At 45.2% G+C, this 27,992-nt stretch overlaps 1 protein-coding gene across 3 annotated transcripts in view; it reads left to right on the forward strand.

The window, feature by feature from the left end:
• LOC129708577 (tyrosine-protein phosphatase non-receptor type 22-like) overlaps positions 1–27,992 on the forward strand; it is a 110,375-nt gene that overhangs the window by 66,419 nt on the left and 15,964 nt on the right. The window contains exons 12-16 of one of the 3 annotated variants that reach the window (XR_008725371.1): positions 3,160–3,239; positions 14,846–15,711; positions 16,578–16,752; positions 20,020–20,091; positions 22,271–22,335. Coding sequence is in view for 1 of the 3 variants with exons in the window: in XM_055654389.1 (XP_055510364.1) it covers positions 3,160–3,239; positions 14,846–15,711; positions 20,020–20,091; positions 22,271–22,383; positions 25,228–25,255 (1,159 nt within the window). In the remaining 2 variants the exon portion in view is untranslated. Of the gene's footprint in view, positions 1–3,159; positions 3,240–14,845; positions 15,712–16,577; positions 16,753–20,019; positions 20,092–22,270; positions 22,384–25,227; positions 25,256–27,992 lie in introns of those variants that run through there. The other 2 variants (XR_008725372.1, XM_055654389.1) reach the window with 2 other exon arrangements.

The raw sequence follows: 27,992 nt of genomic DNA on the forward strand, positions 1-27,992 counted from the left end.
ACTGATGTGTAGACAAATGGGCCCACTACCATATTGGAGTGGTGATGAGGGCTTGCTCCCCTGATGCTCTCCATGTACTGAATGCAGAAGTTAGCAGCTACTTGATTGATTTCTACTACCTGTTACATAGAACAAAACAGCACAGGAACAGTCCCCTTGGCCCACAATGTTTACCCCCAACAACTCTCACCAACTTCTACAGATGCACCATAGAAGGCATTTCATCGGGATGCATCAGCTTGGGAACTGCTCCATCCAAGACTGCAAGAAATTGCAGAGAATTGTGGACGCAGCCCAGACCATCTCACAAGCCAACCTCCCTTCCATTGACTTCATTTACACCTCACGCTGCTTCAGCAAGGCCAGCAGCATAATCAAGGACGAGTCGCATCCTGGCCACTCCCTCTTCTCCCCTCCCCCATCGGGTGAAAGGTAAAGTGTGAAAACGCACACCTCCAGATTCAGGGACAGTTTCTTCCCATCTGTTATCAAGCTACAGAACCATCCTACCACAACTGGAGAGCAGTCATGAACGATTATCTACCTCATCGGAGACCCTCAGACTATCTTTGATCAGACTTTACTGGCTTTATCTTGCACTAAACATTATTCACGTTATTCCCTTCATCATGTATCTGTACACTATGAATGGCTCGATTGTAATCATGTATTGCCTTTCTGCTGACTGGTTAGCACGGAACAAAAGCTTTTCACAGTTTACATGACAGCTTGGTAACTTGACGATGTTAGTCACCTTGTCACCCATGTAAGGTGTAGGTTGAGAGCCTCTTGACCTGATGTCACCCGATAAGGACCAAACTATATATGGATCGGACGGGGATAAAACCACAACCAGTTTGTGCCCAGCTTGGGCCCAGGACAGCTGCAGTAAGATCAGGCCACAGCTTTCTGATTTGTTTAGGACAATTCTTCATTCCAATCCCTATATGAATGTAAGCATGTCTGTGTGTGTTCCTCTAAAGTGGTGACAGTGCAGCTCTGAATATTTAAGCTTTATTTTTCATACATTGGCTGCTCTAATGAGTATATCATAAGGGCACAAGTCTCTACATGATGACAGTGTGCCTACTTCCATGTGGACAAATTATTTTGAGTTGCATATAACATTGGCCACTATAAATTGCCTGTAATGTTGAGGTGAATAGTAGAATCTGGGGAGATATTGATGGGAATGTGGGAGAATATAATGGGGTTTCAGTAGGTTTAGTGTAAATGGAGACTTCATCATCAGTGTGTACTCGGTGGGCCAAAGGCCCAAATTCCATGTTGTATGTCTCTTCATAATATCAGCTACAGTTGTGCTGGAAGCCCTGATCTGATCAGAGAGCTCTATACAATTTTACAAGGTGTCGAGTAAACAGTGAAAAGCTTTTGTTACTTGTTAAACCTGTCAGCAGAAAGGCAACGTTACCTATCTCCTTCGCTCCATAGAAGCTGCTGCACCCGCTGAGTTTCTCCAGCATTTTTGTGTACCAGCAGAAAGGCAATACATGATTACAATCGAGCACTGGCTGCATCTTTGCCAAGGAATCCCTTGCATAGAATCCTAAGTACAGATTGCTGCCTTTTGTTCCACCATGCATGTGTTGGCTTTGGAAAAGAAATATCCAGATTGTGTTGGCTTTGGAAAAGAAATATCCAGATTGTGGGGCAAATATAATCTCAACAAATTTCCATGTCAAACATCGATCCTATTCTGAAAAAGGGTTGAGACCCGAAACATTGCCCACTTCCTTCGCTCCATAGATGCTGCCTCACCCGCTGAGTTTCTACCTTCGATTCCCCTTTATATGTTACCATTGAATCTATTTCTTTCACTCTTTCTGATGCAACAACCCATTGCTGAAAAGCAAAATCTTCCCAATGGCCCCACCACAGGTTTGCTAATTTTCTTAAATTCATGTCGTTATCAATATCAACCCCCCACCAGTGGAAATAATTTCTCCTGAAAACCTCTGGTTTAGAACATCTTCCTCTTAACTTTCCCCTAACTTTCTCTGCTCTAATAAAAGCAAGCCCAGCATCTCCATTCTCTCCATGTAACTGGGGTCCCTTGTGCCTCGACAACATGTTATAAATTCTGCTCTGCCTCTGTAATTCATTTTATCTTTCATCATGGAATGCCACATCATTTGTGACATCCATTAGTGCGGCACGCAGGCGCAACGGTAGAGTTGCTGCCGCACAGCGCTTGCAGCATCGGAGACCTGGATTAGATCCCATACGTTCTCCCCGTGACCGCGTGTGCTTTCTCTGAGGTCTTCAGTTTCCTCCCACACTCCAAACACCTACAGGTTTGCAGGTTAGCTGGCTTGGTATAAGTGTAAATTGTCCCAAGTGTGTAGGATTGTGTTAGTGTGCGGGGATCGCTGGTCGGTGTGGACTCAAGTGGGCATGTTTCCCGCTGTATCTCAAAAATAAAAGTCTAAAGGGCCGGTCGCACTTGGGCGTAATTTGCGCGTCACGCAGATAGCGCCCGAAGATTTTGTACATCCCAAGATCCTGGGGCGCCGTGCGTGACCGCGAGTCACTGCCTACGTCACCATGCACCGTGTGCGTCGTGTGTCGTGACACGTAAATGATGTCGTGTAGATGACACGCAAATAACGCCCAAGTGGGACAGGCCCTTTATTAACGGGGTAATTGAAATCCAGGCCCAGGCTCTGTGATGAGAATATATTTAAATCCATTGCATTATTATTACATTTATTTCCCTTGCCAGCCGAACACTGGCAGGTTCTTATTTCACTTGGTATCTCTGGACATGTCCCTGCTTGCAACCTCAGCAGTACATCCTCCTTCCTATCTTCTGCAAAAGCCTCTTGTGCCTCCGCAATAATCCAATAAAGTTTCACTTACAGTATCTTTACAATGCAATCTGGATTGCTATGGCAACAGTTCCTGTTGCTGAGCCCCGCTTGGTGATGGAGTTGCGTGGGTATTGTTTACGTCTTTAGGGGTTTCCATTGTTAAGTTTTAAATAACGCATTTTTTCTAATTAAAGTTGAAACTTCCCTCTTCATGTTTACACTTGCAGATGCCCTTCAGAAACTTGGATTTGTAACAGATTCATCCTCCTGTTCAATGCTCAGTGTCTTGAGGGTCACATTAACTAACAGTATTATTTTGGTGCCCCAGCAGATTAATGAGCTGCCTGTGATGTCAGCGAGATCCGAGCCAGAAACCATCCAACCATCAACAAACTCACCTTGTTACAGGTACTATGTGTGGACCATCGCAACTTAGATTCTTAAGACAGTAGCTACTTATGTACACAACGTAACATCTACGCATGGTCCTATGGCCTTCTGACTGAACTAGGTCCTTTATTTTGAAATATAAGGAACTGCAAACATTGGAATCTTTCAAAGAACTCAACGTATTGCATTCACCTGGTGGCTCAGGCAGCATCTGTGGAGGACAGGAAGGGGCAGTTTTTCGAGTGGGACACTTCTTCAGACTCTCCCCCCGTTCTGTAGTGGCCATTCTCTCTGCCAGGTGCTTGCCCCTGCAACCGCAGCAGATGTAACCCATGCCCTCACACCTGTACCTTCCCCCTCACCTCCACCGAGGAACCTCACCATCCCTTCCAGGTGAGACAGAAGTTCACATACATCTCCTCTAACTTCATCTACCTCCTGTACATTGGCGTGACCAAGGGTAGGCTGGGTGACCATTTTACCAAACACATGCTCAGTCCACCAAAGCCTCCCACTCTATCAGCCCCTTTTCTTCCCCACCCAACCCACTCCATCAATACACTGACAATTGTGGACCAGGTCTGATGCAATCTGTAATTGAGAGACTGATCTTCACTGAGATTCATTGAGATTGACGAGTGGGTCTTCACGCAGTGAGCCTTGGTCATAAGTGTCTTGCAGTCATTGCAAAGTTGTGTTGCTTGGTGGTTTGTATTGATGCTTTCAGCATCAGGACATTTTCAGTCACCAACCTGATATCATGCGTTAAGATTTCACATTTATCATGGACTGCATGAAAACAATTCTTTATTACTTTCCACTCCAGATGTTCTAGCAAGGCAATATCAACCCCATATTACTCGCAAACAGTCGCAATCAAACATTTAATGAAATATTCACTCAGAAGCTCCATGTCTGAATCGCATCCACTAGTGGGAGGGTCTAGGATTAGAGGTCACAGCCTCAGAATTAAAGGACTTCCTTTAGGAAGATGAGGAGGAATTACTTTAATCAGAGGGTGGTGAATCTGTGGAATTATTTGCCACAGAAGACTGTGGAGGTCAAGTCAATGGATATTTTTAAGGCAGAGATAGATAGATTCTTGATTAGTATGGGTGTCAGGGGTTATGGGGAGAATGTAGGGGAATGGAGTTGGGAGGGAGAGATAGATCAGCCATGATTGAATAGTGGAGTAGACTCGATGGGCCGAATGGCCTAATTCTGCTCCTGTCAATTATGACCTTAAGACATCCACTCACACTCACAGATGTAAATACTTGATGCAAGTATGGAAAATAAAAGCTTCCCTTTAGTCATCAGTTTAAGTGGAACACAAATATTTAACGTTGCCCAAACCACAAACATGAAAGAGGAATCTAGGTGATGCACTCTGCTACGCCCGATAATTATCTGCTTTAAACATATGAATGTAAACTTTTAATGATTGTTCCACAACTACACCAGCCACATGAACAAAGTTGAAAGAAGATTGTGAAACCTAGGAAGCAGAGGTGCTTGCTGCCCACGCACAAAGACTTTATGCTGCTAAGTACATGTCCAAACTCCTTCATGCTTTAAACAGATTTTACAGGAACCTTCTGCACAGGGCTTTGTGAAGCACTTACATACATCTACATAGAAAATACAGTCAATTGCACTCGGATCCAATGTTATATTGAATGGCCGTTGCCTCAGTTTTTACTATAGCCCGATTCGAAACCTAACAATGTTTAGCTGCTGCAGTATAAGCTCAGCTTGCTGCTGTGCCGTTTAAATATCTGTTACCATGACCCTGGATACCATTTTTAGTGACACAGGTACCCCAGTAATCTACCCTCCAACATATTCATGTCAGAGAATTGGCAGGTGCTCCATAAAGCACCACTCAGCTGTCCCTCTCCAAAGATGAAGGCACTGGCATTCCATGATAGACACAAAACGCTGGAGTAACTCAGGCACCATCTCTGGATAGAAGGAATGGGTGATGTTTCGGGTCGAGATTGAAAGTCGGGTGGGAGGGAGGCGCAGCGAAAAGCAAGGGGAAGATGTCAAAATGAGACATCAAAAAAGATGAGGATCAAGGGAAATGTAGAATAGATCATTGTTAGCTAAGAGAAGATGATAACAAAGCAAAGAGATAAATGTAATCGGGGAGACAGTCAGACTGAGGACTGGGAAGGGGGAGCAATGATCTATTCCCCATATACCTGAACTTCATCTCTTTTGATGTCTCGTTTTGGCACCTTTGCCTTCCTTATCTCTGTGTCTCCCTCTCCCCTGACTTTTAGTCTGAAGAAGGGTCTCGACCCGAAACATCACCCATTCCTTCTATCCAGAGATGCTGCCTGTCCCGCTGAGTTACTCCAGCATTTTGTGTCTATCTTCGGTGTAGACCAGCATCTGCAGTTCCCGTCCTACACTGCCATTTCATGGCTGCCCTTGGCATGTTCCAGACACTCAGTTACTCAGACCAATAGGTGTAGTCCAACATCAAAATACTGCAGGTGATGGAGATTGTAATCAAAACAGGAATGGCTGGATATCCTCAGTATGTCAGAGTGCGTCTATAGAGACAGTGCCTTCCACCTGATCTATGCTGCATAAAAACACCAGCACCGGGTGGAATATAAGTGCTAAAGGGATACACAAAGATAATTAATTGACATTTTTGTGCAAATCTTCCTCTGCAGCCTTTCCTCTGTCCAGTCACCGTGTAGTAACGTGTTTTAAAACAAGAAATACTCAGCAGGTCAGACAATATCACTGAAGAGAAAAATAAAGTTAACATCCAAGGTAGACACAAAATTCTGGAGTAACTCCGGGATAGAGGTATTGACTCTGGAGAGAAGGAATGGGTGATGTTTTGGGTCAGACCCTTCTTTAGACATTTAATTGAATTGTAGAATCTTGAAACTTATGACCCCCTGAAAACCATCAATTGTACTAATCCTGCGTTTGTTTTAATTTTAGAGATGCATGTTGGAAATGGGCCCTTGGGCTCGAATCCACACTGACCATTGATTAACTGTTCACACTCATTCTGTTATCCCACTAATCCCACTTTATTCTTCCCACCTTCCCGTCTCCTCTCCCCAGTCTCTGCCACTCTTCTGAGCATCAGAGGCAATTAATAGTGTGCCCTGTCTGCAGATGTTTGCTGTTCAAGAAGGAACTGCAGATGCTGGAAAATCGACGGTACACAAAATTGCTGGAGAAACTCAGCGGGTGCAGCAGCATCTATGGAGCGAAGGAAATAGGCGACGTTTCGGCCCGAAACGTCGCCTATTTCCTTCGCTCCATAGATGCTGCTGCACCCGCTGAGTTTCTCCAGCAATTTTGTGTACCTGCAGATGTTTGCTTGTTGATTGTTGTCTAACCACTGAAGAGGACTGGCCCATCAGGATGGTGAGCTTGTGCAGCATTTAGACGATCTTGGGACTTGCTCTGTTGAGTAGGGCAGGGCTCTTCTGAGTGGGCCAAGCAGTTTATTTATTGTTTTCAACTCATTTCATATGGCGGAGGTAGACAAAAGTGCTGGAGAAACTCAGCGGGTGCAGCAGCATCTATGGAGCGAAGGAAATAGGCAACGTCATTTCATATGGCCTCAGGTCCATTACTGTATGTACATCTGTGGATTTGTGTAATGTGGTCAAAAGTCTTGTCATCAAGGAACTGGTTTTGTTAGCCTTTGGCCACTATTGGGTTCTTGTGTGCCAGGGGCAAATAACACTGCAAGTTGCTGCAGAATTAAGCCATGATGGACACTGTTGGAAACCATTGTTTAACCTACAGAATAACTGTGTATGACCATTGGATTATTTTGTTTGGTTCATAGAAACATAGAAACTAGGTGCAGGAGTAGGCTATCCAGCCCTTCGAGCCTGCACCGCCATTCAATATGATCATGGCTGATCATCCAACTCAGTATCCTGTACCTGCCTCCTCTCCATACCCCCTGATCCCTTTAGCCACAGGGGCCACATCTAACTCCCTCTTAAATATAGCCAATGAACCGGCCTCAACTACCTTCTGTGGCAGAGATACAACATGGATCTTCGGCCACCAAGTCCATGTCAACCTTGGATCACCTGTTCACACTAGTTCTTTTCATCCCCTTCTCATCCACTCCCTACACATTAGTGCCAAATTTACAGAAACCAATTAACCCACAAACAAGCAAGTCTTTGGGATGAAATTGTAGCTCCTGGGGGAAACTCGCGGGAGAACCTGCAAACTCCACACAGACAGCAACTGAGGAAAAAATCAAACTGCTGTGAGGCAGCAGCTTTATCCGCAGTTGAACTGCATCACTCTGGGGAGAGAATTCTCCCTCAATCACTGTACACATGCAATGAGCCCCAAAGTGAGTACTCTGCTTTGTAATTTGTTCAGTGAGGAATTGTGTTGTATATAAATTCATTCACACACACTCTTTATATAAATATATATAAGTGTGTGTGTGTGTGTAATAGACAATAGGTGTAGGAGTAGGCCATTCGGCCCTTCGTGCCATTCAATGTGATCATGGCTGATCATCCCCAATCAGTACCCCGTTCCTGCCTTTTCCCCATATCCCCTGACTCCACTTTCTTTAAGAGCCCTATCCAGCTCTTTCTTGAAAGCATCCAGAGAACCTGCCTCCACTGCCCTCTGAGGTAGAGAATTACACAGACTCACAACTCACAAAAGGGAATAGGTGACGTTTTGGCTCGAGACCCTTCTTCAGACAGAACTAGTATATCAGAATACACACGTGTGTGTGTGTGTGTGTGTGTGTGTGTGTGTGTGTGTGTGTGTGTGTGTGTGTGTGTGTGTGTGTGTGTGTGTGTGTGTGTGTGTGTGTGTGTGTGTGTGTGTGTGTGTGTGTGTGTGTGTGTGTGTGTGTGTGTGTGTGTGTGTGTGTGTGTGTGTGTGTGTGTGTGTGTGTCCACTCCTGACAAACTGTAAACCAAGTGTAATGGTCAAGATTGTATTGTCTGTGACCAGCAGAGGAAACGTCAATGTTTCCAAACCACTTGCTCATAGCGTCTGCTCCTCTGTGGCATAGAGAGAGGGAGATATATACTTAACTTTCTTTATATAAAGAACATCGTCTGTAAAAGACACAAATAAAAGCGTCAGGATATTAGAAACATCTTAAATTCATTCTGGAAGGATTTCAACCTGGAAGTTATTTGTAGTCTTAGACAATGCAGCCTTTGTCATGACAATAGTGGCGATTGTAGCTGGAACAAATAACATGCCACTCAGAGACACAAGGAACTGCAGAAGCTAGAATCGTGAGTAAAACACAAAGTGCTAGAGTAATTCAGTGGGTCAGGCAGCATCCACAGAATCTGTGAATAGGCATCATTTTAGGTCAGGATCCCCCGACCTGTAATGTTGCATAGACATTTCCTCCGCAGATGCTGCCTGACCCGCTGAGTTACTCCAGCACAAAATATTACTGAAGTACATGCATCTCTCCCATGGTTTCTCACTGAAGTACAAGTAGGGGAACTAGTCCATGAACACTCCCTTGAATAACAAGACCTCACACTCGGTCTCATCTTGTTCCCTGCGCCACATCACTGTAATGGTCAAATCCCTGATCCACCCACTTTCCATATCCCCAATGTTCCATCCTCCACAGCTCTCCAGGGGCTGAGAATTCCAGAGATTCCTTTCAATAAGCAGTTTCTAAATCCGTCCGCTTCAAATGTTTCGTAAGGAACTTCAGATGCTGGTTTCAACCAAAGATGAGACACAAAAAGCTGGAGCAACTCAGTGGGACAGGCAGCATCTCCGGAGAAAAGGAACGGGTGACGTCTCGCCTGAGTTACTCCAACTTTTTGTGTCTATCCTCCGTTTTAAATGATAGCTCCCTAATCTTGTAACCCTGTTCCGTCGTTCAAGATTCTCCCATGGGTGGAAACTCCCACAGGTGGAAACTTCCCCAAGTCATGATGTAGAAATTCAGTGACACACCAAAGATTCTTTCATCATGGGTAGAGGCACCCACAGCAAAAATGGCATTTGCCCCCTCCCAGTGCAAAGCACAGTCAGTCTGGAAAACTACTCGGATGAAGTACTTAATATAATGAAGCAAATACAATGGTATATTATAAAAGGCCAATTATTAACATTAGTATCAGCAGATGTTATACCCCAAAGGGTAAACATCATTGTTTCATATTCTAGCTACATGACATGTCAATTTATTAAGGGTGCGCACCAGCAGCTTTTTGTCTCCAAACATTCAATACCAATCTAATGAACCTGTTCTCGGTTGTACAGGTATTCTTGCTATTGAGGGAGTGCGGCGTAGGTTCACAACGTTAATTCCCGGGATGGCGGGACTATCATATGTTGATAGAATGGTGCGGCTGGGCTTGTACACTCTGGAATTTAGAAGGATGAGAAGGGATCTTTTTGAAACATATAAGATTATTAAGGGATTGGACACGCTAGAGGCAGGAAACATATTCCCGATGTTGGGGGAGTCCAGAACCAGGTGCCACAGTTTAAGAATAAGGGGTAGACCATTTAGAACGGAGATGAGGAAAAACCTTTTCACCCAGAGAGTTGAGAATCTGTGGAATTCTCTGCCACGGAAGGCAGTGGAGGCCAATTCTCAGGATGCTTTCAAGAGAGAGTTAAGGGCCTGTCCCACTGTACGAGGTAATTCAAGAGTTCTCCCGAGTTTTCCCCTGATTCAAACTCGGAGAATGTACGTAGCGGGTCCGTAGGAGTTCATGGATGTCTCGGAGCGGCTTGTACGAGTAACGGTAGGTACTCTGGAAATCCGGTAAACTCGTGATGTTTTTTCAACACTGTGAAAAATGTCCACGAGCAAAAAAAATACTCGTGATGAAAACAATTGTTACTTTTTTACTCGTACGAGCCGCTACGAGACGTCCACAAACTCCTATGGACCCGCTACGGACATTCTCCGAGTTCGAATCAGGGGAAAACTCGGGAGAACTGTTGAATTCCCTCGTACAGTGGGACAGGCACATTAGATAGAGCTCTTAAAGATAGTGGAGTCAGAGGATACGGTGAGAAGGCAGGAACGGGGTACTGATTGGGGATGATCAGCCATGATCACAATGAATGGCGGTGCTGGCTCGAAGGGCCGAATGGCCTACTCGTGTACCTATTGTCTATTGTGACAATAAAATTTAGATAAGTATTCAGATAGTTTACAACAGGAGATTTAAATTATCCACTCACCAAGGATGTTTGAATTGTACTTTTGGAATATTTTATCCGCATTTTCCTGAGTAGGCAGGTTTTGGAAAAGTCACATTCAGATTATGCGGGCAATGTGCAGATGAAGGGTTTGTCAGGAATTTTGTGCCGTGCCCAGGTATTGTTAGAGATTTCGAAGAATTAGTATCAGTAGGCACAGCTTTTCAGGAGTAAAGCAAAATATCACCAAGGACCCTACTTCAGACATGGATATGGCCAGTGTTACCATTTCAGGAGCAAATAATAAACTGCTGGAGGACCTCAATGTATCAGGCTCTGGGGGCAAAGGGATGGTCAGTATTTCAGGATGAGATTCTGCATCAGGAGAGTGTAGAGGATTAGATGGTCAGCATATAGAAGTGAGATAGAGGAGGTGTGACAGAGGCTGGTAGGTGGGAAGTGGAAACATAAGAAAATAAAAAAAAATAGGCAGATGGACCTAGGTGGAGAGACAAGGGAAAAGGGTGGAGGCAGAGGCTGATAGGTGGAACCAGATAAGGGAGAAAGGATGGGCAGATGAAACCAAATGGGGGAAGGATTAGGAAAGATAAACCGAGAGAGAGTAAACACTGGTGGGTGGGCGTGTGGGGAATGGGCAGATGGAACCAGGTTGGGGAGGGTGATGTCAAGGTAATGAAGGAGGGAGGGTGGAAAAGGTGAACGAAGGGAGAGAGACCCTGGGTGGACTGGTGGCATTGGAAAAGGAACACAGGGAGAGGTGGGGTATCTGAAATTAGATATAGATAGATATGCCATTTATTGTCACTATACATGTACAATGAGATTAAAAGCAGCTGGTACTCAGTGCATACATATAGTTTAGTACAGAAAAAAAAAAACAAAAGGGAGAAAGGGGGGGGGGATAGGTGCACAATTCTGCGGCGCTATATACATATCTATAAAGGCAAAATGGTGTAGGATGAATAGGTGGTATTCTTAGGCAGATGTTTAAAGATTATATTAAATATTAAAAATGTTTTTAAAAAATATTAAAAATTACAGTTACAATACACATTACAGTTCCAAATTTCAGTACGTGGATAGAATAGATGGAAGTCCGGGTGTTGGGCTGTGAAGTCAGTGCATGTGTGAATTAAGAGTAGTTATGACTTTCGGAAAACAACTATTCCTGAGTCTATTTGTCCTAGATTTGATGCACCTATAGCGCCTTCCAGAGGGCAGCAGGTCAAACAGTCCAAACGCAGGACCATATGTGATCATATCAGAAAGTAACTATAAAGGCAATAACTTTCCAGTTATTGAAATGCATTCAAAATGAATTGAAGATAGGCATGTGTGATCTTGTACAACAGCAGAGTGAAGACATTGAGATGGCTTAAAAGAGATGAAACTATCTGAGGAGTTGGTATCAAACACTGAACCACAGCTAACACATATTTTTGTCAATGATTCATAGGATATAATGGTTTCCAGCATTCATTTCTTCCCCCATTCTGTTTGGTCTTCAACAATGCAGTGGAAGGTTCAGTACATATTCTGAAGGGAGTCTCAAAGAGACAGGTTTTCCATGATAACTTAATTTAGGAATCATAAGACAACTAACTTCTTGATTAAATGGCACATAATACATTCTACTACAGGATTCACTCCACCAGATTTGTTAATCCACCTTAGACTTCAACAACTTAAGTTTGGTGCAGCCAGCTTCAGAGGAGAGAATAGAGAGGTGGCAGTTACAAGAATAACCAAAGAACCCTCATGAGGAAGATGCAGAGAAAGGTAATCCAGACATAATCAAACTTGAGTGTTTTGAGACTGGAAAAAAACTGAAAAAAGAGGAAGAGATAGATTTCTTCGCAAATTCTGAAATTCAGCAAGGCCCCACTGCTTGGGCGCTCCGCATCACGGAGGTGCCCGCAGACGCTGCTCCAACCGGCGGAGCATTAGTGATGCTCATTCCGCTCCTTCAGCTTTTTATTCTCCTCGCCGGGTGAGGCGGATGCCGCCCGTGACTGACAGCAGACCCGGCCAATCAGTGCAGCGATGGTGCAGGAAGGGGTGTCGCTGTCCCGGCGACTGACAGGAGAGGAGACCAATCTGGCCATGCGCGTTTTTTTATCATTTGTAAACCTTAATAACTTTTAAAATATACCATCAATTGGAACAAAACATATTGCCCTTGTATCACAGGAGAATGATGAGTAAGTGGCAAAAAATCGTAGCGTTATCGTGTACCGTTTTTACGCAAATAGAAAAAAACGCAAAACCGGAAGAGCACAAGATTAGCATTTTAGAGATAGATAGATAGATAGATAGATAGATAGATAGATAGATAGATAGATAGATAGATAGATTCATTCAAACGTCAGAGGGATCCACACTAACCGAATGATTGTAGCAGGAGAGAAATGGAATGATGAATTTCTTCCAGAAGTGGATATAAAACCAGCTAGTGACCAGGAAACAGAAGTTGGCAATGAGTTCAGTCAAGATATCTTGCATTCTTCAGATCCAATAGTAACTAGAGTGTCTGAAATGCAAATTAGCTTAAGCCTCGACATCTTAGAATCCCATTTAACAGGCTGAAAACATAAGTGTTATATATTTGCGAAAATGTGATTCACACATTTTTGTAGAGAAATCATTGTGGTATGTTTGTGCTTGGGAATATAATTGGTCAATGCACAAGCAAAGTTACTTGCTGTGATCTGCAGTAAGGTATAAACCTTTGTTCTTGAGCTAATCTCTCCAAGAAATCTGTTCAGTTATAATTTACTGGCTATTCAAGATTGGTTTGCAGACCAACCAAATATAGCACCCTTCACATCCGGCCCAAGTAAGCATAGGCAGGTGGGAGGCACCCGTGGGTGGGTGAGAATACACACAGTGAGCTAAATTGAACTTAGTACAGCTCAACAGTATTTTGCATGACATGCTGGCTGGTGTTGGTTGTAAAGGAAAATAGCCTGCTGCCACCTAGAGGCACCTAGTGGAAACTGCATCGACAGGTCAAGAAGCAACTCCTTATCCAATCTCTGGATAGAAGGAATGGGTGACGTTTGTGGTCGAGGCCCTTCTTCAGACTGAATCAGGGGAGAGGGAGATACAGGGATAAGGAAGTGTATGGTGTGAAAATAAGACCAAGGGAATGGAGATCAAGAAAAATGTAGAATAGATCATTGACAGCTAAGAGAAGGTAACAACAAAGCAAACAGAGATAAAATGTAAACGAGGACAGTCAGACTGGTCAGAGAATTGGGATGGGGAAGGGATGCAGCGAGAGAGGGAAGGCAAGGGTTACTTGAATGTGAGTGAAGTCAGTGTTTATACCACTGGGGTGTGAGCTGCCCAAGCAAAATATGAGGTGTTGTTCCTCCAATTTGCGCTGGGCCTCACTCTGACACTTCCTTATCTCTGTATCTCCATCTCCCCTGACAGTCCGAACAAGGGTCTCGACCCAAAGCGTTACCCATTCCTTCATCCAGAGATGCTGCCTGTCCCACTGACTTACTCCAGCATCCATGCCACTGACCTTAAACCAATGTGTACACTAGAATGAATGAACACAATATTGGCAGATCAGATAGTGAATGGAAAATGAGGGGAAAGTGGGGTGGGGTGGGGGAGGGGGGGAAGGAAGGAAGGAGGAGAGAAAGACTGGACTGTGACACAATCTGGACTGAATAAAGTGTAAATCTTCAACAACTAAAAGGTGAGGGAATGTTGTGTCATTCTTGCAAAACTTAAATTTTATTGACAATTAAAAAAATAGTTACATTTAATTTCAGTGAAGTTGGCTCAAGAGTAAATAACGTCGTCGCTATAAAAGAATATGTAGGCTTAAAATGTTCTGGCTTAATTTTCTGTGGCAAATTCAGTTTATATCCGCCATGTAGAACTAGCAACGTCATGCTACCTAACCCTTCACTAGACAAAAAATGTATGCAGTTTCCATGAAACTAATGTTAGTAAAGTGCAACTCATGTCGTTTCCGATTTTGACATAGAACCATTCATTGTAATGCAAATGAATTTGCCCATCAGTAATGAAGAACAGCTTTATGTTCCCCATTATATACTTCAACTAGTATTCACAACAATTGAGTGAAGGGATAAGATCTAATACAACTTAATTCAGAAACTTGAGGGCCTGTCCCACTTGGGCGTCATTTGCGCGTTACGCATACGGCGCGTGAAGATTTTGAACATCCCAAAATCCTGGGGGCGCCGCGCGCGACTGTGGATCACTGCCTACGCCACCACGCACCATGAGCGTGTAATGCGCACCCATGCGTGCATCGTGCGTCGTGACACGTAAATGATGTCGCGTAAATTACGGGCAAATGACACCCAAGTGGAATTGGCCCTTTACTTGTTACGGTTGACTAAAACTATTGTATGTTTACTTAACAGCACCTTCTTTTATCTTTGCAGGCCACCAAAAGAGGAAAGAAGTTTACAATTCATGGATCAAGACTTACCAATAGTGGATCAATACAATCAGTCAGGATTCCTCTCCATTTGGCACAGCCATTCTCATGGATTAATAACAGACTTGGACAGTAACCCCAGTAAAAATGAAGATCTTTCTCAACATATCCAGGACTCTACTTGCGTGGCAGGATGTCCGTCTGAGAGAGGAGCAGAACAACAGATGAGCCTGAGCCTTGACACAAACATTAAAAGGACATCATGGGGTGAATTATCCCACAACTCAGAGAGACTATTGCACAGCGCAATACAGTCAGTAAACAAGCCCTGCTTAACCAGGGCCAAGTCCAACCCATTCACCATCACAAGTCAGGATCTTGTCGAACCAAAGGCATCATTTGACATCAAGCGATACAGCCACATGGGTTCCTTAGAATTGCTGAGTATCATTTCCAATGATTCGCCCTCAACCAAATGCAATAGTTTACCACCAGCTGGGAGAAGCTGGAATCCCTGTCATTGGGAATCTGCTCAGGAAGATAAGACCAATGTTCACGAAGACCCAGAGAGCCAATCCTTCTCGCATCTCAGTTCCCAGGCAATGTTTCCTACCACTTATCTCACTGAAGATCCTTATTTTTCCCCTCCTGGCTCAGCACCGGGCCAACTACTGGAGGACAACATGTTCTCCTGTCAGGACTTGCCCTGCCAACACCTAGATAATCTGATCTTGGCCAGGAGCCGGTCTGAGAATGAGTATAGTGAGCTTCCAACCTGCCCAAGATCCTTCCAACCCATTCGAGCAGAGTCCATGGAGGAAGGATGGGATCATCACACCCCTGTTGAAACAGAAGTTATGAAAGAAATGAGTAAGTATTGACAATGCTGTAAAGTTTGATGCAGAAAAAGTAACCATGAAGCTGGTTGGGGAATTAAACCAATATCCTTAGGGAAGGATCTCCCAGTTGCCGGGCACTTTAATTCTCCTTCCCGTTCCTACACTGACCTTTCTGTCGAAGGTCTCCACCATTGTCAGAGTGAGGCTAAACGTAAATTGGAAGAACATAATCTCATATTTCACTTGGGCAGTTTACAACCCAGTGGTATGAATATTGATTTCTCCAACATCAAGTAACCCCTGCATTCCCTCTCTCTCCATCCCTCCCCCACCCAAGTTGCACCAGCTTCTCACTCTCACACAACAAACAGCGAACAAGGGCCTGTTTCCTTTATCATCGTAACTTTTTTGCATATCTTTCATTCGCGGTTCTATATCTCTCTTTACATCACCTTCTATATCTCTTGTTTCCCTTTCCCATGACTTTCAGCCTGAAGTAGGGTCTCGACCCGAAACATCGCCCATTCCTTTTCCCCAGAGATGCTGCCCGTCCCGCTGAGTTACTCCAACTTTTTGCGTACATCCTTAGGGAAGGAGATCAAACATCCAGAGAGACTCAATGTGCCTGACTCATAACTGCTTTCTGAAGTATCTTAACAAACTAATTGCTTGTACCAAGCTAGCGCAACATTGTGGGAACAGGTTTCTGAATGTAGATTGTAAATTAATGCAAAGTGTCTATTGTGGCAGAGCTGCTTGCTTCATGTTCAGGACCACAGATCATACGGCTTGGATCTATTTGCTTGTCAATTTATTTTTGTTTGTGAAATTGATGACAGTAGAACATTTGGTCATTTGACTGGACCAAACTATTTACATATTTGTTCCCTTCCCCAGTCCCAAACCCACCAGAGGAAATTGCGGGAGCCCTGGTTGAAATTTACGAGTCGTCCTTAAATACAGGGGAGGTGCCGGAAGACTGGAGGGTGGCAAATGTTGTGCCTCTTTTCAAGACGGGCTGCCAGGGAAAATGCTGGGAACTGTATGCCCGTGAGCTTAACATCTGTAGTTGGTAAGTTACTGGAGAGAGTATTCTGAGGGATAGGTTATAAAGGCATGTAGATGGACAAAGGCTGATGAGGGATAGTCAGCATGGTTTTGTACGTGGGAGGTTGCTTCTCGGACTGGAGGACTGTGACTAGTGATGTGCCTCAGGGTTTAGTGCTGGGCCCGTTACTGTTTGTCATCTACATCAATGATTTCGATGAGAACATACAGGGCAAGATTAGCAAGTTTGCTGATGATGCAACAGTGGGTGGTTTTGCAGATAGTGAAGATGGTTGTGAAAGATTGCAGCAGGATCTGGATCGATTGGCCATGTGGGCAGAGTAATGGTTGATGGAATTTTATATAGAAAAAGTGTGAGATGTTGCATTTTGGAATGTCGAACATGGGCAGGACCTACACAGTGAATGGTAGACCTCTGGGGAGTGTTGTAGAGCAGAGGGATCTAGGATTACAGGTACATGGTTCCTTGAAGGTCGAGTCACATAAAGTGCAAGTGAAATGAATTTGCCAGCAGCGGTACAATAAAAAAAGAACACACAATGCACAATAAAAATTTACACAAACATCCACCACAGCATTCATCAATGTGGTGGAAGGCACAAAAATTGGCCAGTCCTCCTCCATTTCCCCCCGTGGTCGGGACCTCAACCCTCCGCAGTCGCCGTTGCGGGCGTCCAGATGTTCAGACAAGGTAAGTCCAGATAAGTCCTGAATCGGTGTTTGAGATTCTCACACTTAAAGAGATGTTCCAGCGGAGAGGGTGCAGCGGAGGTTTACGAGAATGATCTCAGGAATGATTGGGTTAACATCTGAAGGCTCATCTTCTCCTTTGATTCCTTCCATTTCCTCCAAACCAAAGGCATAGATGTGGGCACTCGCATGGGCCCCAGCTATGACTGCTGCCTCTTTGTTGGGTACGTTGAACAATCCCTATTCCAGGCGTACACTGACCCTATCCCTGAACTCTATCTCCGTTACAATGACAACTTCATTGGTGCGGCCTCCTGCACTCAAATTCACTTGGACTATCTCCGACCACTTCCCTCCCCTTTTTTGATCTTACCGTCTCCATCACAGGAGACAAATGTCAATTACAAACCCACCGACTCCCACAACTACTGTATCTCGACTACACTTCTTCCCACCGTACCTCCTGCAAAGACTCTATCCCCTACTCCCAATTCCTCTGTCTACGTCGCATCTGCACCAAAGTTGAGGTGTTCCATACTAGGACGACCGAGATGTGCTCATGCTTTAGGGAATTGGGGTTCCCCTCACCCATCATAGATGAGGCCCTCACTCGTGTCTCCTTGGTACCCCACAGTTCTGCCCTTGGTCCCCCTTCCTCTAGTCCTTACCTTTCACCCCATCAGTCGTTGCATACAACACATAATCCTCACACATTTTCTGCACCTTCAACGGTTTCCCACCACTAGTCACAGCTTCCCATCTCCACCCCTTGTTGCCTTCTGCAGAGACCGTTCCCTCCACAACTCCCTGGTTAACTCATCCTTTCCCACCCAAACCACCCCCTCCCCAGGTACCTTCCTCTGCAACCACAGAAGATGCAACACCTGTCCCTATACCTCCTCCCTCGACTCTGTCCAGGGACCCCGACCGTCCTTTCAGGTTAGGCGGAGGTTCACTTGCACCCCCTCCAACCTCGTCTACTGTATCCGTTGGTCAAGATGTGTAAATCTTATACATCGGCGAGACCAAACGTAGACTGGGCGATCGTTTCGCAGAATACCTTCGCTCAGTCTGCATGGACCTACCTGATTTCCCGGTTGCTAAACACTTTAATTCCCCTTCCCATTCCCACATTGACCTTTCTGTCCGAGGCCTTCTCCACTGTCTGAGTGAGGCTAAATGCAAATTGGAGGAACAGCATCTCATATTTCACTTGGGCAGCTTACAACCCAGCGGTATATTGATTAAATATTGATTTCTCCAAGGTCAAATGACCCCTGCATTCCCTCTCTCCATCCATCCCTCCCCCACCCAAGTCCCACCAACTTTTCATTCTCACATAGAAAACAACTAACATTGGCCTGTTTCCTTTATCATTGTAACTTTTTTGCATAACTTTCATTCATTTGTTCTATGCCTCTCAATATCTATAAATCTCTCATTTCCGTTTCCTGTGACGTCACCCATCCTTCTGTCCAGAGGTGCTGCCTGACCCGCTGAGTTACTCCAGCATTTTGTGTCTATCTTGAGTTTTTGAAGGCACTGAGCCTGTACTCGCTGGAGTTTAGAAGAATGAGGGGTCTCCTCATTGAAACTTACCCAATAGTGAAATGCCTGGATAGATTGCATGTGGAGAGGATGTTTCCACTAGTGGAAGAGTCTAGGACTAGAGGCCATAGCTTCAGAATAAAAGGACGTACCATTAGAAAGGAGATGGGGACAAATGTCTTTAGTCAGATGGTGGTTTTCGTACATCACAACAGTGGCTACACTTCAGAAAATACATCATAAAAGTTTGTTTTGTTTGCTTTCCATTTCTGTTTTCACAAGCTGCTGTACAAGCAAAGGAAAATATACATTCTGACATAACTTGTATCAATGCACAACTGCAGCAGCAATGGTAGTGCATTCATAGGACTGGTGGGAGTGGGAGACCTGTTTGTGCTTTGATTGAAGATTCATGTTCAATAAGTTCTTCTCTGAGGTGGGAACGTTCAAGACGATAACTCCTGCAAGAAGCAGTTTTTGTCGTGATGCGGAGCTAAAAACAGGCAACAACCTTCGTTGGTAATTTGTTAGGACGATTATATTTAATCTGTGCAGTTTACAGAGACCTGGAGTTATTTTTTTAGGAGGTATTTTGGTTAAGTAGTAAAGGGTCTGTCCCACGAGCATGCGACTGCATGAGGCAAGCGCGACCTAACGTGGTCGCTTGAGCCGTACGGCCTCGCGGGGCTGGTCCCACTTTGATCACCAGAGCTGTATGGAGTTGTGCGGGGCTGGTCCCGACATCGCTCGGGGCTCCGAAAAACTGACCGTGTTCAAAAATTCCGCGCGGCAAGGGCCTGCCGGCCCGCAGCCGCTTTGAGGCCGTACGCACCGCCTCGATGGGCGTACTCAGCGTCTCGATGCCGTACGTCACGCGCGAACATCCCACGGACTTCGCTCGAACTTCACGTCACTCACTCTACCTCCGCGCGGCCCCCGCTTCTGGTTTGGTCACGCTCGCCGCATGGAGTCGCATGCTCGTGGCACAGGCCCTTTACAAAAGTTAATTTTTTCCTTTGTTTCTTTTTCATAGTTTCTGAAGAAGAAATCCCTCCTCCACTGCCAGAGCGAACTCCTGAATCGTACATTTTGGCAGAAAACCCTGGTAAGTGTATCAATTATCTTTCTGGACCTCTGATCTATCATAAAATTCATTTAAAGTACATCACTGATCTGTCCTCTTGACGTCAATAAGACCTTGATCAATTCCAAGAATTCTGATGAGTGGACCGATGGATGGAAGCAGATGGTGATGGTGGAGGTTGTTGTTTGGACTGGAGGCCTGTGACTACGGTGGGCCTCAGGGTTCGGTACTGGGTCCATTGTGGTTTGTCATCTATATCATTGTTTTGGATGAGAACCTACAAGGCATGATTAGTAGATGACACCAAAGTGTCTGGTATTGTAGATAGCAAAGGTGGTTGTCAAAATTTGGAGCAGGATCTTGGTCGGTTGCACAGGTGGGCTGAGGAATGGTTAATGGAGTTTAATACAGGGAAGTGCAAGGTGTTGCATTTTGGGAAGTCAAATACGGGCAGGACCTGCACAGTGAATGATAGGGGTCTGAGGAGTGCTGTAGGGCAGAGGGGTCCAGGAGTGCAGGTACATAGTTCCTTAAAAGTGGCATCACAGGTAGATGGGGTGGTCAAGAAGGCATTCATCAGTCGGAATATTGAGTGGAGCAGCTAGGAAGTCATGTTACAGTTGTACAAGACCATGTACAGTTGTGAGGCCACATTTAGAGTATTGTGTTCAGTTTTGGTCGCCCTGTAATAGGAAAGATGATGCAGAGAAGATTTATGAGGATGTTGCCAGGCCTCGAGGGCATGAGCTCTATAGAGAGGTTGAACAGGCTGGGAATTTATCCCTTGGAGTGCAGGAGGTGAGGGATGATCTTGTAGCGGTGTACAAGGTTCTGAAAGGAATAGATTGGGTAAATGCACAGAGTCTTTACCCAGAGTAGGGGAATTGAGAACCAGAGGACATCAATTTAAGGTGATGGGGAAAGATTTAATAGGTCATGAGATCATAAGCGATAAGAGTGGAATTAGGCCAATCAGCCCATCAAGTCTACTTCGCCATTCAATCATGGCTGATCTATCTCTCCCTCCTAACCCCATTCTCCTGCCTTCTCCTGGTATATACTCTCTAGAATTTAGGAGATTGAGAGGGGATCTTATAGAAACTTACAAAATTCTTAAGGGGTTGGACAGGCTAGATGCAGGAAGATTGCTCTCGATGTTGGGGAAGTCCAGGACAAGGGGTCACAGCTTAAGGATAAGGGGGAAATCCTTTAAAACCGAGATGAGAAGAACTTTTTTCACACAGAGAGTGGTGAATCTGTGGAACTCTCTGCCACAGAGGGTAGTCGAGGCCAGTTCATTGGCTATATTTAAGAGGGAGTTAGATGTGGCCCTTGTGGCTAAGGGGATCAGAGGGTATGGAGAGAAGGCAGGTATGGGATACTGAGTTGGATGATCAGCCATGATCATATTGAATGGCGGTGCAGGCTCGAAGGGCCGAATGGCCTACTCCTGCACCTAATTTCTATGTTTCTATGTTTCTCCCCATAACCCCTGAATGGGAACCAAAGGGGCAACCTTTTTACATAAAGTGTGGTGGGTGTATGGAATGAGCTACTGGAGGAGGTGGTGGAGGCAGGTACTATCACAACATTTAAAAAAACAGTTGGACAGGTAAATGGATAGGATAGGTTTAGAGGGATATAGGCCAAACGCAGCAGATGGAACTAGTGTAGATGTGACACTGTGGTCGGCATGGGCAGGTTGGGGCAAAGGGCCTGTTTCCACGCAGTATGACTGTATGAGCTCTCATGAAGTTCCAGGTTGCAACTTAGAATAGGAGCAATTGTGCAGAATGACTGAGCCGTGGGGTTAAGGAAAGAGCGTTTACGTCGTGGCCCTGTTTCCACCAATATTTCTGCCACCACACACAAGAAGCGACAAGACGGGCACCATTGTATGCAGATGCAGCGAAGTGTGTTCAGCTCTTCTAATAACTTCTAATATTGTGCGTAGACGCGATAAGAAGAAGAAGACTGAGCCATAAAGGGCAACATTTGAATTAATCAAGAATAATTGGACATCTCACCCCATTGCGAAAAGGTCTCACAACTGATCCTGTCTATGAAATAATGTTAATAAGCTATTGCCTTCTCCCACAATAAACACATACTTTCACCCATCAGCATTCGTCAACCACATTTTTGTGCACTATACACAGGGTAAAAAGTTCATCAATTCCTCTTTCATTCTTTAATGTAGATCCTGTACCAGTTGCCCCAGCCTCTCTGAAAATTGGGACATCTTTGGAGTGGAGTGGTTGCACCCAAGCAGAGGGCTTCACGGAATCTGTCAATGTGAAGACACGGAGTAAGGTAATGGATTCCAATGGTTCCAGGTTCAGAACAGCTTCTTCCCTACAGCCATTTGGCCATTAAACACTACAACCTCAAATAGCTCTGAACTTCATAGACTGTCATTGTTCTTATTGCACTATTATTTGGGGGTTTTTTTTGTGTCTGTCCCGCTGAGTCACTCCAGTTTTTTGTATCATGCTTCTACTCTAATTCTGTGGGTTCTGATGCGGTTTCCGAGCTGGAAGGTCAACAGTGGACATGGTCTTCTCTCTTCGCCAACTCCAGGAGAAGTGCAGAGAACAGCGGATGCCCCTGTATGTTGCTTTCTTTGACCTCACCAAAGCGTTCGACCTCGTCAGCAGAGATGGCCTATTTAAGGTGCTGTCAAAGATCTGCTGCCCACCAAAACTGCAGAGCATGATAGATGAAATCCTTCCACATCAACACGAAGGGGACAGTGCAGTTCGATGGCAGCTTCTCTGTGCCCTTCCACATCCGCAGTGGCGTCAAACAAGGCTGCGTCCTCGCTCCCACACTTTTGGGGACTTTCTTCGCTCTGCTTCTGAAACATGCCTTCGGCACTGCCACAGAGGGGATCTACCTGCATGCTAGATCAGAAGGCAGGATCTTCAACCTCACCCGCCTCAGAGCAAAGACAAAAGTACGTTAAGCTCTCATCAGAAACATGTTGTTTGCCGACAACGCCGCAGTTGTGTCCCACACCCAGCAGGAACTACAGTCACTGTTGGACCGCTTCTATCGGGCTTGCAAAGACTACGGGCTGACCATCAGCCTGAAGAAGACGTATGTCTTGGGGCACGATACAGAGGAGCCGCCTGTCATCACCATCGACGACTACGAACTTGATGCCGTCCATCGGTTCACGTACCTCGGTTCCACCATCACCGACAACATCTCCTTGGACACAGAGAATAGTAAGAGGATCGGGAAGGCAGCTGCAACTCTTGCTCGCCTCACAACTCGAGTGTGGACCAACCCAAAGCTGACAGTGAAGACAAAGATAGCAGTCTACAACGCCTGTGTCAACAGCACGCTGCTGTACGGCAGTGAGACATGGACTACATATGCCAGGCAGGAGAGAAGACTCAACACCTTCCACCTGAGTAACATCCGCCATATCCTGGGCATATCCTGACAAGACAGAGTGTCCAACGCCGAGATCCTGTCTCACGCTGGCCTTCCCAGTATGTACACTCTACTCAGGCAGCGCAGACTACGGTGGCTGGGCCATGCACACCGCATGGAGGATGGCCGTATTCCAAAAGACATCTCTATGGAGAGCTGACATCTGGGAGGAGAACCATCGGCCACCCCCAGCTGCGTTACAAGAGAAGGGTTTCGGCCCGAAACGTCGCCTATTTCCTTCGCTCCATAGATGCTGCTGCACCCGCTGCGTTTCTCCAGCACTTTGGTCTACCTTCGATTTTCCAGCATCTGCAGTTCCTTCTTAAATAGAACAGTAGAGTGCAGGAACAGGGCCTTCAGCCCTCCACATATCCGTCTGCAAGAGAGATATGAAGGCGCTCGACATCGATGTGGAGTCCTGGGAGAGCCTTGAGCTGACCGCACGAGGTGGAGAGGTACCCCGAACCAACATCTCAAAACGGGGGAAGAGAAACTGTTGAACGCAGCGGCAGACAAGCGGGCGCGCAGAGAGGAGCGCAGCAACTTCAACAAACCAGAGACCACACACACAAATGTGACCTTTGCCACAGAGAATGTCACTCCCGCATTGGTCTCTTCAGCCACAAGCGATGCTGCTCCAGCCGAGGTTTGGGGCAAGCAGGCAACAACTAGGATGCATCACCCATGGTCAGTCATGACCAAATCCCCTACCTCTGAATTGCTATGGGCCAGAAATTCTTTGAAGTCAGTTTCAATGTTGCATTTTCAATGGAGGCTTTGATTATGTTCTTGAATCTTTCTTTCTGTCTGCCTGATAAACTCTTCTAGTGACAGAGCTCAGAGCTGGATATCTATTTTGGAAATCTGGTGTTAGGCAGACAGTCTGCTCAAGGTAGTCAACAGCGTAACTTGGGCATCAATACTGGGGTTGTTGGGCTGGGAGAGGATGCTGGCATTGGTTCACTGATCCTTCCAATGAATTAGGAAGGTTTTGTGTAGACAATATCTCTCCACGCCTACTGGCATCAGTGCAGGTCTTAGTGCATTCAGGAAAGCAGGGACCACTGCTGTGTAATATGTTAGGTGCCAGATCCGAAGCATTTATCATCAAGTATCATGGGTTAACATATGATGAGTTTTTGATGGCGCAGGAGTTTAGAAGGATGAGGGGGACCTTATTGAAACTTTCCGAATAGTCACAGGCCTGGATAGAGAGGATGTGGAGAGAATGTTTCCACTTGCGGGAGAGTCTAACAGAGGTCATAACCTTTGAATTAAAGGACGTTCCTTTGGGAAGGAAATTAGCCAGAGGGTGGTGAATCTGTGAAATTCATTGCCAAGAGAAAGCTGTGGAGGCCAAGTCAATGGATATTTTTAAGGCAGAGATAGATTGTTGATCAGTATGGGTGACAGGGGTTATGAGGAGCAGGCAGGAGAATGGGGTTGAGAAAGAGAGATAGATCAGCCAGTATTGAATGGTGGAGTAGACTTGATGGGCTGAATGGCCTAATTCTGCTCCTATCACATGAACTTATGAAGTATCCTGTTCCTCGATTGACAAACGCTCTGCCAGTTATTATTGTCAATATATTTGCTTTCACCATCCCTGATATCTGTGTGGGATCTACCTGTGGGAAAACTAACTCTGCTGGTTCCATCAAAAATGTAACTGCAAACTGAATAAGCAAAGTTGACCCATTTCTTTTTGTTTTGCAGAGTTTGAAATTGCGGGGCTTTAGGAAGGGTAAGTTGATACAAATCTAATATGTTTTAAATGAAAGATAATGAAGCAATTCAGCACTTTCCCTGCCTCGTCACTTTCCCAAACTATGAAATTGACCAATGTGGCCATATTAAAAACTATTCTTATCATGTTACTCTGCATATCAAAAAGTCAAAGTAAAAGTATCCTTTATTGTCATTCAGACCTTTCAGTCTGAACGAAATGTCGTGCCTTGCAGTCACAACGTACAATAAAATAACAAAACACACAATAAACACAGATTTAACATCCACCACAGTGAGTTTACCAGGCACCTCCTCACAGGTCTGAAGAAGGGTTTCGGCCCGAAACGTTGCCTATTTCCTTCGCTCCATAGATGCTGCTGCACCCGCTGAGTTTCTCCAGCTTTTTTGTGTACCTCCTCACTGTGTTTGGAAGGCAAAAGTCTTAAAGTCCTTGTCTCTTCCCTCCTTGTTCTCCCTCTGTGTTGAGGCGATCCAGGCTTCCGATGTTGTGACCCCGCCGGGTGATGCTAACTGAAGTGGTCATTAACCATATCTGCAGTGATCAGCCTTGACAGTAACATTGGCAACTATTAATACAGCCTGTAACTAGAATCGATATTTACCACACCAAATAATGGAGCAGCTAATAACTATAATCCTAGTAACTATTTGGCCATGCCTGCAACTCTGGTACAATCTATAGCTTCTAATAATTCTAATAAGTACCAACCATACCCCCATTATTGTCATGGGACCTTCTGCACTGAGACATTCAGTCTGAGAGATAGTTAGATGTTGCTCTTAGCAACAAAGAGCTGGGGATTGGTGAGTGAGTGAGTGTGTGTGTGTGCATGGAGGGGGGAGGGAGGTGAGGGAAAATGGTGGAGAGGAGCAGTTTTGTTCCCTCCTTTGAGGGATATGGAGCTCTCTGGCCACACTGGCATATATTACACTATTCATCCCTCACTGCCCCTGAACTGCGATGGCAAAAAAGAGCCAACAACATTGATGAATCATGTGTCGAACAGGCTGGATAAAGGTAGCTAATATCCCCCAGGAAAAAAACATTCGTGAACCAGATGAGTTTTAGAACAAAATCGATGTTTTTATAACATAGCAGTATGAGCTTCCTTTAACTTCTAGGTCTTACTGAATTATTTGAAGTTAGATTTCCCAAGCTGCCACAGTGGGATTTAAAATGGTTTCCAGATCACTTGTCCAGAACTCTTTTCTTCACATCCAATAACTTGCTCAGGTTTAATGCAATTTAAATGTGCGGCACGGTGGCGCAGCGGTAGAGTTGCTGCCTTACGCCATTTGCAGCGCTGGAGACCCGGGTTCGATCCTGACTACGGGTGCTGTCTGTACGGAGTTTGTACGTTCTCCCCGTGACCTACGTGGGTTCTTCAGTTTCGGTTTCCTCCCCCACTCCAAAGACGTACAGGTTTGTAGGTTAATTGGCTTGGTGTATGTGTAAATGGTCCCTAGTGTGTGCAGGATGGTGTGAATGTGCAGGGATCGCTGGTCGGTGGTCAGTGCCGACTCGGTGGGCTGTAGGGCCTGTTTCCACGCTGTATCTCTAAACTAAACTCGGATCCATCACCACCACCACAGCTCAGTGGGTACATTGTGACAAAACCTCAATTAAATATCTTTGTGCAAGACACTGCAAAGTTGCCTGCATTGGACGTATGAAGTTTAAATGACACACCAAGAATACAATCACATTCAGAGAAAAAGCAGGTCACTTCACTGCAATGTTGACACGCTGTGGATGTCCATGCACTCCTGACAGGATAAACTGTAGCAACTTGCCAAGCTTCCATAGCATATCCTGAAATTGCAACCGGGCCCACCAAAGAGGTCAAAGACACCAAATGTTTGGGACAACAGAAGTTGTAGCTCAAGCAGCTTCATTTTAACTTGGTCGTACATCACGTGCTCCTTCAGCAATGCTGCTTCAAGACCGTCCATCTTCCTGTCTAACAACAGATTGTAGAACCTTCGTCACCCCACAGCCTTCAATGGTTCAAGGCAAACGATTGCCATATTTTCAAAGGAGCGGGGAAACAAACAATTAGTCTGGCCAGGCTGGCAATAGCCGCATGAGCAGGTATTAATTTGTAAACATATGACATCTCATGTTTGGGGAATGTTAAGGACATTTGTTGCTTTGTTGAGTGAACTTGGGAAATTTGACTGCGCAATGCACGGACAGGCCTTTTGGCCCACAATGTTTGTGCTGAACTTGATGCCAAGTAAAACTGATCTATCCTGCCAGTATATGATCCATATCCCTCTACATCCATGCACTTATCTAAAAGACTCTTACACAGCACTATAACATCTGCCTCCCCCACCACCCCTGGCATTCCAGGTCCCCACCATCTTAGTATTAAAATAAATGCCCCTCACATCTCCATTCAACTTTCCCCCTCTCAGTCTATTGTTATGGCCTCCAGTGCTGGACATTTCCATCCTGAGTAAAAGCTTCTGACTGTGTACCCTATCTATACCCCTCATAATTGTATATATTTAAGACTCAAATCAACCTCTGACTTCTAGAGAAAACAATCGAAGTCTATCCAACGTCTTTCTGTAGCTGAAACCCTCTAATCTGGCCGGCATTCTGTAAAACTTCCTCTGCCCCCTTTCCAAAGCCTCCACGTCTTTCCCGTAATGAGGTGACCAGAACTGCACACAATATTCGTAATGCAGCCTAACCAATGTCCTATAGAGCTGCATCATGATTT

Source organism: Leucoraja erinacea, chromosome 24, assembly GCF_028641065.1.
Source record: "Leucoraja erinacea ecotype New England chromosome 24, Leri_hhj_1, whole genome shotgun sequence".
Lineage (NCBI taxonomy): Eukaryota > Metazoa > Chordata > Chondrichthyes > Rajiformes > Rajidae > Leucoraja > Leucoraja erinaceus.